Source organism: Bactrocera dorsalis, chromosome 3 (genome assembly GCF_023373825.1).
Source record: "Bactrocera dorsalis isolate Fly_Bdor chromosome 3, ASM2337382v1, whole genome shotgun sequence".
NCBI lineage: Eukaryota > Metazoa > Arthropoda > Insecta > Diptera > Tephritidae > Bactrocera > Bactrocera dorsalis.
Window position 1 is genome coordinate 88,248,639 of NC_064305.1, and position 14,785 is coordinate 88,263,423.

The 14,785-nt window shown below is 39.7% G+C and overlaps 1 protein-coding gene across 9 annotated transcripts in view; it reads left to right on the top strand.

Annotated features, from left to right (window-relative positions):
- The window catches only part of LOC105229403 (protein grainyhead), a 286,235-nt gene that overhangs the window by 254,160 nt on the left and 17,290 nt on the right, over positions 1-14,785 (top strand). For all 9 annotated transcript variants that reach the window (XM_049451848.1, XM_049451847.1, XM_019991500.3 and 6 more), the window contains one exon: positions 3,384-3,482. In XM_049451848.1, coding sequence (XP_049307805.1) covers positions 3,384-3,482 — 99 coding nt within the window. The remainder of the gene's footprint in view (positions 1-3,383; positions 3,483-14,785) is intronic.

A 14,785-nucleotide genomic window follows, 5' to 3' on the forward strand; every position in this document is an offset into this window, starting at 1 on the left:
CTTTACTCTCACAATACGCACAGGGTGCCTGTGTGTGTGTTTAGTGCGCAGCAGTCAATAAGGCGTAAATCAATAAGGGCCAGAAGTGTAAAGGTGTGACTTTTCAAATTGCCTAAGAGGATTTTAAATATCATGTTGCAATGTTATTAGCGGCAACAAAAAAAAAAACAAAAAAATAAAATAGTGAGTTGAAACACCCGCCTGCAGGGAATAATGGAAAAATGCTGATTAAACGAAAAGGAAAGTGAACAAGTGGAAAGTAGAGAAGATTTTCTAATATAATTAACTTTAGGGATTGCTGCGAGGTGATAAAAAGATTAGAAAAGATTCACGCTTTTGTTAGGCACAACAATTAAACTATCAAAGTCAGGCACTCGCTGGGATTTCCTGCCACATAAAGTACAATATTTAATGTGTTTGATAAAGCAACAACTGCAAACAAAAGGGACACCTGCAATGGGTGAAAGGAAATTAGTGAGAAAATTTATAAAAAAAATTGTATGAGTTTTCGAAAAATTAATGATTTTTGAATAAAATAATGATGTTCGAAAAATTAATGATTTTTGAAAATGAAAAAATTTTTGAAAAGCAAAAGATTTTCGAACAATTAATGAGTTTTTAAAACTTAAATATTTTTGAAAAAATATCATAGTAAATGGTCTTGATAATCAAATATAGAAGCGTATGAAATTGGCGTTTCAAATAATATTTTTATGCCTTTAAAGGCAGCTGTCAGTGGTTGATGAACAAAATAAAGTATCACGCATAAAAAAAATATAAAAAAACAAAAAAAAACATTTCTGCTAAACCGATAAAACCGCTTGATTAAAATGTAAAGCGAAACTGCAGCGAAATAAACTTTAAACTATATTAATGAATTACTGACAAATCGAATGTTGCAAGCCATAAACTTTCCACGCATAGAATTGCATGAAAGTTGCATAGCATCGTTGTTGTTGTTGTTGTGCGTACATTAAATTGTCACCTGCAAAAACTAAACGTGAAACTAAATATAATTTATTGTATATCATTTGCGTTGGGGGAAAGTCGCCAACACGCACCGCGAGATGCGTAGAAAGTTCGCGCGCGCATGCGCAACTAAACGCACACACGCTCGGGCACTTTACGCAGGCGCAAATTTAGCATTTTCATGTGCAGTTTTTATCATTCGATTTACGCGATTAAACCGCGCTATGCTTCTTATGAGCGCTAGACAAAAAAACGCATCAAAACACAACGCGCCTGAATTGGCCGATGCGTTGGTGCAGCTGGCGAAATTAAATCGAAATGCCAGCGCTGACTGCCAGCCGTCTATAGCTAACGGCAAATAGCCAGCGGCTACTGGCAATGGCAACATACTGCATACGAGCAATGACAACAGTGGCGCGGCAGTGCGTGTTGCACGGCAATTAATCGCCATGTCGCAGACAACACACATACACACACACAAGCAGCGGGCGCGCAGCGCGCCAGACTACAAAAATGAAATGTACGAATCAATTTCCGCTGTCTGCGACAAACGCACACGCGCAGACACACAGCGGCACGCCCGACAACAACAATAACAGCAACAACCGCCCAGCGTCGCGCAGAAAAAGCGGTCCGATTGGCGGTCACACGGCTAAACTGGCCCAGCTCGCAGCCGCGCTGGCTGATCCGGCGCGCCAGACAAGCTGGCCGCCACAGTTGTTGGGCTGCAAAACGAAAATTGCAATAGCAACAACAACAACAACAAGTGTTTAAACAATAATAACAACAACAACACCAAGCGCGCTTGTCATTGACTTGGAAAATTGCTGTTTGTGCTATTATTGTTATTTTTATTATTGATGTTATTGTTGTTGTTCTTGTCATTTGCTGCGGCGCAATGCCCACATATTTCTCATTGCGCGACAACTTGTTGCATCGTCGTGCATTTGTTGTTATGCGGTCTGCGTGCGTGCAGCAATGCTTTGGTGAATTTGATTTTTTTTTCGTTACCTTTGTTTGCCACATATTGTCACCGCTATTGCAGCAATGGGGTACATCCTGCATGTTGCATGCATCATCATTTCACTGCCATGCATTGCTAAAAATGAAACCGTTGCAGCGCAAACGATTTGTGGCATGTACATGCGTTATTCGAGCGAAACAAAGTAGACGAATGCAACAGCAGCAACAACAACAGCTAGCGCAAGCAGCAACAATATTATCGGCAATGACAATGCGAATGAACGCGTTACAAGTAAACGACATGTTACATTTCTGTCAATAAGTGAGTGCGCAATGGCAGCAACAACGACTTGGCAAATAAATATATTGATTGCACGGTACACACTTGCCACACTTGCCTCATCTGCCACATTTGCCACACTTGCAACACATGTAATGCTGGCAAATGCGTGCAACATGCAGCAAACACACGGCAACACTCTCAAAACTTGTCATTTTTAAGCAGACTTCCCAGCAGCCACTTGCCACATTGGCCGCCGTTACGTTTGTGGCAAGCTGCACTTGTTGCACTTGTCGAATGCAAGGTGCGCCGCTGTGGCAACAGCTTTCATGCTACACTTTGCACTGCTTTAGACACTTGTAAGCGGTTTTATTGTTCTTGTTATGGTTTTTGTTGTTATTGCATTGCTATAACGCCTTGCCACACTGGGCATTGGTTGCATGCATGGCGTACGTATGCAATCTGTCATGTCTGCTGGCGAGAGCGAGAGCCGCGCACGACCGATTTTCGAAGTTTTGTTCAACAACAATAACAACAACAACAACAAGGACAATAAAAATTAACAACAGCGTCAAAATGTGGACACAGAACGATAATAAATAAATAAGCGTATGTGAAGGACGCGGCGATAGCGCAAAAAATCGGCTTGTAAATGACAAGCCGACCGAGAATGAGTGCAAATGTAACACAATTACAACAATAACAAACACAAAAACAAACTGCAAAAGTAGCAACAACGACAGTACAGCTGTAACAACGTCGAACCATGACAACTACAACAATTTCGCATGTCAAAGAAATATTATTAATGGCTGTAAAGTAAAGCACACACACACAGGCACATACAAACACATGCGCACACGGTCGTATATCAAAAGCCGCGAGTGTTGCTAATGAAAATTAAATTGAAAAAGGGAAAAAATTTAGCTGTGACTGCTGCAACATGCCTTGTTAATAATGACAACAACATGCGAAGTTCGAAAAAAAATGCAAAAAGAATAATAACAACAACAACAAAGACATAAATATGCAAAATGCGCTGTGTTGCAAGTGAAAAGAGTAGACTTTGGTGACAGACGCCATAAATATTGTTTTAATTTCAATTGTTAATAACCGCTTTGCGAGCATTTTAAGAAATTATGATATTATATTATTCTCTTTCACATTTCAGGGTCTACCGTTGCACATTCAAATCGACACATTCGAGGATCCGCGCGATGCACAGGTCTTCCATCGAGGCTACTGCCAAATTAAGGTCTTCTGCGATAAGGTAAGTGCCAGCACACAACTATTATTGCTAGTTGCATGCAACCACAAACTTAAAATAATAATAAATAAACAGAACTTGCAACAAGTGCTAATGTACGCCAGCGGCAACATGCGTGCAACAGCAGCAGCAACAGGATTATGCATAATATTTAATCACAGCTTCCATGCAATGGCGGCAGTTAGTCACCGCTGACTGCCGACCGCTGACCGGTGACTGGTGACTGCTGACTGCTGCTTGGCACCCAGTGACAGTTTCGGTAGGCGTCAATCAATGCCAAGTGGCAGCTAACACACCACATACTATTTATAAGCGATTACATTATATTCAAGGGTCGTGACGTCCGTTACGCACTTACTTTTATTACACACACAAACACATACACACATATAGGCAGCGTAGCTTTTGCGACTAGATGATCGTGCATCCGATTTGGCTGTCATTTCGTCATCAGCGTCGCTCAAAAGGATTATAAAAAGCAATTTTGCAGGCATGTTGCAAGCACATGTGCGTATGTGTGCGCCATGCGGTGTGTGTGTGTGTGTTTACAAGTTTTTAATTAAAAATTTTGACAGCTGCGAATGTGAATGTCCGTGGCAAGTAGCCGCATAGCTGACACGCGTTCAACGGCCGCCTGCCGCACCTACATAACTGTACTCACCTAACCGTGTGTGCCGTTGATCTGTGTGATCTGTTGCCTTCGGCTGGCAGTGCGCATTTTGATTTGATTGACATGCAACGCAATACATTTGCGCACGCAGCCATACAGTTAAAATGAAAAGTCTGTCACGGTGCCACACACACACAGTCACACACAAAATTACAATTAAAACTACAAACAAAACCAGAAAAAAAATATTGTGTTGCAAATATTATTGCGTAAGCGGTAAGTGACAGCCATGCAGCTGCCACAGCAGCGCTTCATATTATTGCATAGCACTGTGCCTCCTACTTCATCTGCAACTGCAGCCGCGCACACCTCCGCATGCCACAGCAGATCGGCGCACAGCCGCGCGCATCAACGTCACTTCCTTTGCGCATTAAAGTTCGTTGCCAAAGTCTTGCATTTCGCTGTGACCGCACACACGAAAAGCAACAACAAAACCAACGCAAAGTGGACACCAACTGCTCCACAATCGGTTGTTGCATAACAATATGCGCATTACGTGTGACCGCACGCTGCCGCCCGCCTGCTTGCAACTTGACAGCGGAATCTGTGTCGCCTTCACTTTTGTTGCCCTTTTTCGATTGCAACGCACCGATGGGTATATATTTCAATAAATGCATAATAAATATATGCATATGCATGTATGTGTGTGCATATGTGTGTTAAGTAGTTCACCACGCTCGCTCGCCGCCTGGGCTGTCCGTCCAGCCGGTCCACCTTGCCGGGTGTCCATTCATGCCACACTGACGCGTAATGTCATTGAATCCGTTGCGACATTGCGGTGTCGTTGCCGTTAAACCCTTGCTCGCTGCTGCTGTTGTTGCTGTTATTATGTATTATCATTAATTTTATTGTTGTTATTTTTGTTGTTGTTGTTGTTGCACTATGTGAAATTAATACGGCAATCAATGCAAAAGTAATACATGTTCGATAAATGTTTGCCGTGTTGTTGTTGTTGTGTACTTCGTTCCGCCTCGTGGTCAATCTCAGTGCTGCCGCCTGGTGCAACAGCCTACCTTTGCAGCGCGATCAAATGTTCGCCTACCTGATTTATTTCGTTCGCCTCATTCACCGATAAAGCGAAATAATGATAGTGCAGAAAACGCACAACAAAAATGGGCGAAAAGCAGCAACAACAACAATGCAAAGTCAGCAGCTTGCCCTTCACAACGGTACGTCATGTGCTGCGCGCATTCATTTTTTTCTTGAATTGTTTAGCAACGTCGAGCGTAGGTGTCCATAGCAGAGCAGCAAGTGCAGACTCTGCTTTGTTCGTGGCAGAAAAATATTTTTTATTTTTTTCAAATTCAAAAATAAAAAAAAATTTTTTGAAGTGAGTAGAGGAAAGTAATAGAAAAAAATTTAAAAATGAGTGCCTAGTAGAGTACAATTAGTCTACTCAATATTAATATATTGCATAGTCGATAAAGTCTTTTCGTATTGCTAATCAAACTTCGGACTTATTTTTTTATATTTATAATGAACTTTAATGAACCAAATATGCACCATTTTGGTCGACCACTTTTTGCCATTTTTCCAATATTTACCTCTAGTACAAAATCTCTTCACACACGCAAAATATATTTGCAGCCTTGCAACCAGTAAAGTTGCCACAAAGACTTGTCATGCAAATTCCGCGGCGATAGCAAATTTTCCAGCAAATTATCGCAGCAATATGTGTTTAGGCCAATATGTGCTACAAAATATACATATACGTGGGCATCCTGAACCCCAAAATCTGCACATTGTCGCCACGACCCGAAAATCTCAAACAAAGACGCCGAAAAATGTTGTAAACGGCTCAACATTGATTGTCAGCGAGAGCGAAACGCTGGCAAAAAGACACAAAAAAACAAAAAATCTTGAAGAAAAAACATTGTACAACAACAAAAAACTTTGTACAACAACAAAAACCTTTGTACAGCAACATAAGTGGCCAAAACTGCAGCACCAAAAACTACATGCGTCAGCAACGGACAGCCGAAATTTAATAACAGCGACAAGTGTGACCTTAAAACTGCTTATCGGCTTTTATGCGGCATGCAGCTTTATAAAACAACAACAACACAAATGCATGTGTGTACAAGTCAAATTTTGCCCCTTTTAAAAGTTGCCAACGTTGCCTGCCACACTGGCGCGCCTACACACTTTGATGTTGCACGTTGTATGTTTGACAGCGGTGTTTTATTTTGATTTTAATTTACAGTTTTCGTATTTTTTTACATTTTTTTATATTTTTTTTAATTTTTTTTTTATTTTTTTTTTAATTTTTTTATATTTTTTATATACCTTTTTGTTGCTTTTTCAACTTTTTTCTTTGTTTTTACATAAGTTTTCGGTTTTGCGGCGTGTTTCTGCATTGTTGCCCTTCAAAAAAGTGTCCTGTTTGCAGCAAAGTGCTTTCAGGTTGGCCCTTCACTTTTCGGTTGTCAAAATTTTTGGATTAAATTTTTTTTTAATTTGTTTTCAATTTTTTTTTAAATTTTTCTTTTCAATTTTTTTATTTAAAAAAATCGTAAAGCGCAAACTCGCGTATTTTTTTCCTCTTATTTTTGCAATTCTTCCAGCTTGTTGCACTTATGCTATGGTTTTTGGTTTTTGTAGGTTTTTTGATAGTTTTCTTGGCTTTTAACGTCATCTCGGTCGCTAGCAATTTTAATAAGCAACTTAGTGATTGCTGCAAATTAAATAATATAGTTTTGGAATACCAATTTGAATGTTTTTTTTTTCAACTTGTTTGATTTTTACTCTCCGCTCATCCATTTTTATACCCTCAAGAGGGTATACTAAGTATACATATCCATCAATTTTTGAGATATCGAACTGAAATTTGTATTATAATCCGAAACAACGGCATCATTTCTCAAGAAATGTTCAGATCAGACTTTTATAGCATATAGCTGTCATATAAACTGAACAATCCATATCGAGTTCTTGCGAGAAAACTTTTTTGTTTGACAATATGTCTCACCGAATCTCAACATGGATCATTGCTCACTATAGCGCTCTGATATCTTAAGGTATGATTCTTATGGGACTTCTATAACATGTAGCTACCAAGCAAAATAACCGATCAAAATCAAGAAAAAATATTTTTTTACCTTAAATTCTACAAAAAATTCGCAAGTTAAGGCTATTATGGCTTCGGCGCAAAGCTAACGTTTTTTATTGTTTATTTTAATTTTTTTTATATTTTTTACCTTTTCTGTTGCATTAAGTTCGCTCTGCAACGGCTTTTATTACTACTTGCAGCATGTCATTACTGCGAAAATATGTATGACCGTATATGGTATCCTTAAGTGTTGCAGTTTTTGTTGCTGTTGTTATTTTTGTTGCTCATGTTGTTTTTGTTACTCTTGTACTGATTATATTGCTGTTCGCCGCGGTTACGCCCTGTAATTGCACGCTTATCGCGCTATCAATTATATGGACTTATACATATACATAAACTTGACCATATAAATACATACATATACATATATATGAATATAGAGATATGTATGTATGTATATATAAGTATGTACATATGTATGCATATAACTGTATGTGCAGAAATAATACACAATAATTGACCGCTTTGGACATACCAATCGCCCCGTATCGATCGCGAGTCGCAGAGGTCGTGCGAAGGGCTTTAATTTTTGGCAGCGAATTGGGCGCACAACAAAATTTACAACCTCGCGTTATATTCGCGAAGCAGCATGTAAATATATTTACAATTATATAGACATATTTACAACAGTACTAAAATGCAACCGAAGGCGGTACCTTCTCATTTTTGAGCATTGTTTAGCAGTCCATCAACAGCTGATTTAATTATTTGTATTGTTGTTGTTTTTTTTTTGATATAGGGCTCAGGTTATGCTGACTTTAGTTACTCATGTGAAACTATATAACAACAATACTGATACTAGCGCAAACAATTTTTTCGCTTAATTTTTCTTACCATCTTTTTGGGCCATTCCTAAGAACCTAAGTAATAAAAGTATAAAGCGACTTGACTTTTCTTGTTCAAATTTTGATAATCTGTCGAGACATCCACTTATGTATGTAAGTACAATGTATCATCTTCAATACCAATAGTGTTGAAGGCTTCGAAAGCTGCGTGCTGCTCTATTTGGCTGCCTCAGCAAGGCGCGTAAAGCAATCCGCGCGCATTCATCTGTAATCGACGCGTCGCTAAGCTAGACACATAGCAGTATGGCGCACAAATTACGACTACATATACAAGTATTACTTAAGCAAGCGCGCTTGCATATGTGCTTGAAGTGATCTATGCGGCGCACTGCCCGACATCCATACCACTTGTGACAGCAATAAATTTCGGCACTTCTGCCACTTCACACACAAGCGCTGCCTACGAAAAGCAAATGCATAGCATTGAGAAAAGCAAACGCTACGCTGCAACATCACTACATACGTAAGGCGGCTACACGCGCGCGTTGAAATAGACACCGAACGTTGGCGCGGACATGAGAGCGGCTGGCGCGTCTCACCTCCGCGCATAGCGGCTAATTTCACAATCAATATCGCCGCGCGCATATCAGTATCGGTAACAAGAGCAACGGCAACAATAATAACACGCAAAATCCAAGCAAAAATAACAAAATCAAAGTTATAACGGCATGCGCGTTATTTAGGAGAATTTATGCCGCACGGCTTGCGCGCACCACAACACAAAACGACGCGCAATACATCACTTGCGTTCAACGCGCTACACAGACGGATGTGGCTGCTGTCGCATCAGCATGCTTGAACTTTCGTAGACTGGGCAAGCGCACAAAATTTGCTTATGAAACGCAAGTCCACTTTGAGGGAGTGTACGCGCATGGCTGATTTTACTTTGAATTTAGCGAAAAATTGGGCGCAACGAATGCGCGCGCAACGTCGCTGAACCCGTGCAACGCTTGACGCTTATCGAATGTATTTACCGCTTCATTAGCGATTTCGTTCGCAGCTAATATCATTAGCGCCGCCATCTAATCTGCGCCGAAATTGCACCAACGCCTCCACCGGCGCCGCCGCCGCCATCACCGCTTGCTGCAGCATCCGCAAAGTATAATCACCGTTAATCCGCGCTTATAGTCAAATATGCAGTTGCGTGTACGTGCAGTTGACCGCTACATGCCGTTGTATATTGGCTGTACAGTTACACGCCACAACGCCGTTGCTAAGTCCAGCGCCAATGATGCGCATCAAAATCAAATCGAAATCTGCATGCAACACGGCCGTACGCCGCATGCATATTCATTTGCATGTGTGTTTGCCTATACAAATGATTTTGCGTTGCAGCTGCGGCAATTTGATTGCCACTTGAGTTTGTTGCCTTTTTGTTTGCCACATTATTTGCTACATGCAACATGCCTATTAACTTGCTGCTCATTTTGCTATGCGCGACAGCATTTTTGCCACAAATTGCCATATAAAGATGCTCGGCGCGGCAGCAACTCGTCTCTTGCTTGTGTTGCGCATCGAAACGCGGCGCAGCGCTTGCTGTTGGCAAAGACACCCGCTGCTGCGTTCGCTCTATGGCTTTGCGCAGCAAAACGACGCGCCGCAAAATCACTGCCTTTGTATGTATATGTGCTGTTATTGTTGTTGCTGCTGCTTCTACTCACAGCGCGGCGATAACTCTAATGCGAAATTGACATGTTGCCGGCAATTGAATGAATGGCAGCCGGACGGACGGATCAGAATGTATGAACGCGCCTTTGCGCGGACGAATTGATGGACATAAGCATAAGAGTCTATACATATGTACATCCTTGGCATTGTACCCTTGTTAAGTTGTATGTATATAGTTAGTTGTACGCTTACCACCAGCTGGAGGCAACCAAAGCGCCTAACTCATAAGAGTATATGCAAGGCTCTTAAGAATCAAAATGTGGTGATAATGAGTTGCACAGTGGGACGCATGATCATTAGATGTGCACAGTTTTGATATATATACTGACATTGTTTTTTGGAAATTTTATTATCATTTGGGATTTTTATCGACAAAAAAGAAGAAGTAAGCTTTTCTATTACCTTCTTTTATTAGACATCCAAACCCTAGGCATCATTCTGTTAATAACCTGTCGTAATGAACCAATAAACAATTCTACTGTTATTTTGAACTTAAACCCTAAATGTAGGCAACGTTTTCTGTACACAAACTAAAAATACAGCAACACAAAAAATCATGGTCTACATTTAGGCATATTTTAGCAAAGTCACACACCTTTTACAAACCGAATTTATTCACTGTATACTGAAACTGAAATATTCACTGACATTGTTTTTGGAAATTTCAATATCATTTGGATTTTTTAGCGACAAAGAAGAAGTACCCTTTTTTATTAGACATCCAAGTGCCAGAAATCATTATGTTAATAAACTGAGGTAATAAGTAAACTATTTCGTTGTTATTTAAAACTGGAACCCTAAATGTAAGCAACGTATACTATACGCAAACCAAAAATACAATAACATTAAAAATCATAGTCTACAATTAGGCATGTTTTAGCGAAGTCACACACCTTTAACAAACCGAATTTATTCACTGTGTAGAATGAACTGACTTTATGTTTGTCTAAATGAAAAAATACTTGAAAGTATTTAATAAGAAATCTGAAAGAAATTGTAGAGGAAACATTGATTTGACTAAAGTAATGTTGACCAAGAAAAGTTATCCATAAAAAATTATGATTACTTCACTGTACAAATATGGCAGGCAAGCGCTAGCGACAAAGACAGCAGCCATCACAAGAGCCTATTATTTAAGTAAACTGTATAGATGCATATGTATGTGTACATCTTAAAAGCCACCAATTTTTATCAAATGTGGCACATCAAATAGCAATAACTACAACAATAGCAAAACACACATATATACGGAAAACAACGGCAAGAAAATCTAAAATAATTACAACAAACATAGCGTTTAAGACTGGCAACAAAGTGCAACAAGTATTCTTCTCCGTTTCTTCTTTTTGTTTTCTTTGCTGTCTCTTATACAAAAGGATTTTTTTTAACTTTCGCGCCAACGAGGTGCAAGAGAAATTCCATATACGCAGTGACGAATTAATATATGCAACTACATGCTAGCAACACAACAACAACAAGGCAACCGGGAAATTTTAATAATAAGAATGTGAAAATCGTTGCAACAACAGCAACAAAAATCGGCAGCAGCAGCAGCGCCTACCATGTGGCGGCAATAAATTTTACGAAATTCTGATTTATTGCGCCGAGCAGACGCGCTCCCGACGCCTCCGTGCTGCGACCAGCAGCTAGCGGTATTTGCTGGCATTCTTTTGCATACGCGCTTGTCGTTTTCTGCTTCTTCGTATTGTGTTGCACTCTGTGTGAGTGTCGGTTTTTTACCATTTTTATTTTAATTTTTTTTAAATTTTTTTTTATATTTTTCTTCAAGCACACCGTGTGTTTTTGGCGGCAGCACTCCTGCTGCTGCCATGCAATTTGTGTTGCGCCTTGTAAGCCGTGAGGCTGATGTGCCGCAGCTGATAATTACATGCATGTGGCAGCAACAGGCAACAAGGATGCAACATACACTTACCAAAACGGCGTCCACCAGCGCTACCACCGGCTAAGCCAGCGCCAATTGTTACAACATGCTACATTTATGTATGTGCAACAAACTTGTTGCAAGCGTACACTTGCCACTTACATATGCGCATTTGCATTCTTAATTGTTACATATGGCAGCGACTGTGTGTAGCGCCATGCGCGTTGTGACAAACCTCTTTCATGCTTTCGCTGCGCGCTGGGGCGTAACTTTTATTGTCGCACGCTTACACGTTAATTGTTCGGATGTAATTGGCTTGCAGCTACAAGGCTTCACTATTTGTTTTATAAAAATGCAGAGATCAACTTGCAGCTGCAGCAAGTGGACAATAAGAGAGTTGATACCAAGATTATTGTGATTTGGTGTAACAGAAGTTTCTTAGAAGACCTCCTGAACTATTTTTGGTGCCAAAGGTTCCGAATCTCCTATTTTTGAGGAAACAACTAGTAGAGTCTTCGAGAATGACTAACACTTCTTTTGGCTGAAACATTTATTTCCGAGCCACTTCTTTTTAAGTGGAAAGTTAATCGTCAAAGCTTGAAAAAACATTTTCTCCACTTACAAGTCGTTGCCTTCAAAGATATACTTGCAACACAGCTAATTTCACACTTAAATCGCACTGAACAAAGTATATTAAGTTAATCACGAAGTTTGTAACATCCAGAAAGACACTTTAGAGACCCATTATAATACACATCCCTAAAAAAAAAGAACTGCGTCACGAGCTCGGTCGATTTAGCCATGTCCGCCTATATGTTAGAGAACTAGTCTCTCAGATTTTGAGATATCGAACTGAAATTTTGCACACGTTCTTTTCTCTTCTCTCACCATATTTTTAGTAAGAAACGCTGATATCAGACTACTATAACATATAGTTGCCATACAAACCGAACGATCAAAATCAAGCTTTTGTATGGAAAAACTTTTTATTTGACAAGCTATCCTCTCAAAAATTAGCATAAATCATTACAAGCAAACCACACTACAATCCTCAAGCCAATTGTCTGGATCGGATCACTATAGCATATAGCTGTCATACAATCTGAACGATTAAACTCAACCACTTGTATAAAAAACTTTTTTATCTGACACGATAGCTTCACGAAATTTTACATAGATCATTTCCTAAGGCAAGGCTACAAGCTCTGCAAAACTTAATCAGATCGGATCAGTATAGCATATAGCTGTCATACAAAGTGAAAGATGAAAATCAACCGCTTGTATAGACAACTTTTTTATCTTACAAGATATCTTCACGAAATTCGGTACAGATTATTCTTAAAGGGCACTGGATAAACTCCGAACAGATCGTTCAGATCAGACCACTATAGCATATAGCTGCCATACAAACTTATTGTGCAAAATCAAATTATTTTTAGTTTTAAAGTATATTAAAACTTAAGTACAGTTAAGTTGTTGTTTTTCCTCGTTTTCTATCGTTTTCTATGAACTTCTGCAAGCCTTACAAAGTTCAGGACCCCAACTACAACAACAAACACATAGAGATGCGCGTATATTCAAGCTTAAAGAACTTAACTCCTCATTTCATTGCGCAATACTGCGTGCCACTGCAGGCGTGGCGCTTAATTAAGCATTAAAAAATGGCAAAATATGGTCGTCGGCAATAAATGTCTGATAGCAAATTGGACAGCGAAGTCTTCAATACGGAGCAGACGCAAACGAAAGACTTAAGCGCCAAACTTGTTTGTGCAACGAGGCATAGCAAAGTGCGCAATTGCTTAAAATCTAGCTGATTTTTTAATAAACGCACAAACACACACACCAGCAACAAATAGATAAGCTAATAGGCACACACACACACACACGTATAAACGTGCATATTTTTATCAATGACAGCAAAATCCATTAAACGCACAACTTAAAAACTGTAGTTGGGAAATTAAAAATTGTGATTGATTGCTAATTACGCCAGGCAAATGCCCACACTAATGCGCAAATGTATGCAGTGAAAAATGTCTGTCCATATGCATACATGCAAGCCGTTTGCTTTTACAAATAAAGGCATTCAAGCGTGTAAACAAACAGTCGCTTAGCTGAGGACTGCGCCACAGGCGCCTGTGACACGTGCATTCAACGGTGCATATACATATATAGATATATAAATATCAGAAACATATATCTATCATATATTTATGGGTATATATGTATATATATTTTCCACTGGCTTATAAAAGCGCATTAAATGCGGAGTGTTGTTGTAAAAGCTTGTAAACAGCTTTTCGCTAGAATCATGGATGCTACAAAAATGGCAATATCAAAAAAACGACGAATAACAACAAAAACATAGCTAAATAAATAAATTGTTGGGTAGTATATAAAAAATGTGGAGAAAGATTAAAATGAAATTTCCATTAATGCCACCGCAGCAACACATACTATGTCTGGCTAGAGACACAAAACACACACACGCACACACACAGTTACGGGCATTGCAGTCGGCGACGCCCCTCCGCTTTCTGCCAGCGCAATTAAATATTTAAATGCCGCCACCATCAATTGAACGGCAACAGCATCAATAATGTTGCATATTTATTAGCCAGTTGTTGTTGCTGGCATTGTTGTTGGCTGCACTTTTCGCTATTTTTTCCACATTTCTTCTTCTTTCAGTAAATAGCCATTAGCTGTCAGTTCGCGCAGCAAAACTAAAAGCGCGCCACGTTGTTGTAATTGTTTTTATTGTTGTATTTCCGTTTCTTTTTGCTTATTTCTTATTTGCGCCGTTGTCTCGGCTGTCATTTGCGCCATTTCAATCGCCTGATATGCAACTCAATTTCCACCATCCTGCCATCAACCATCGCAAAACACTGTCTCTGTGCGGTGTGTTGTTGTTGCACTCAATCAAAAATTCTCCCAACTCGCGTTCAATATTACATATCAGCTGCCGGCTGGCCATGAGCAACACCAAATGCGTATGCTTGTGTGTATGTATGCGCACGCAACACACACACCATTAAGCGGCAATCACTTTATTTCGCCTCGGCTTTCGTGTCGATTTCGTCCATGTCCATCGCTTGATGGTCAATACACTTAACTGTTTTATGAAAACGGCCC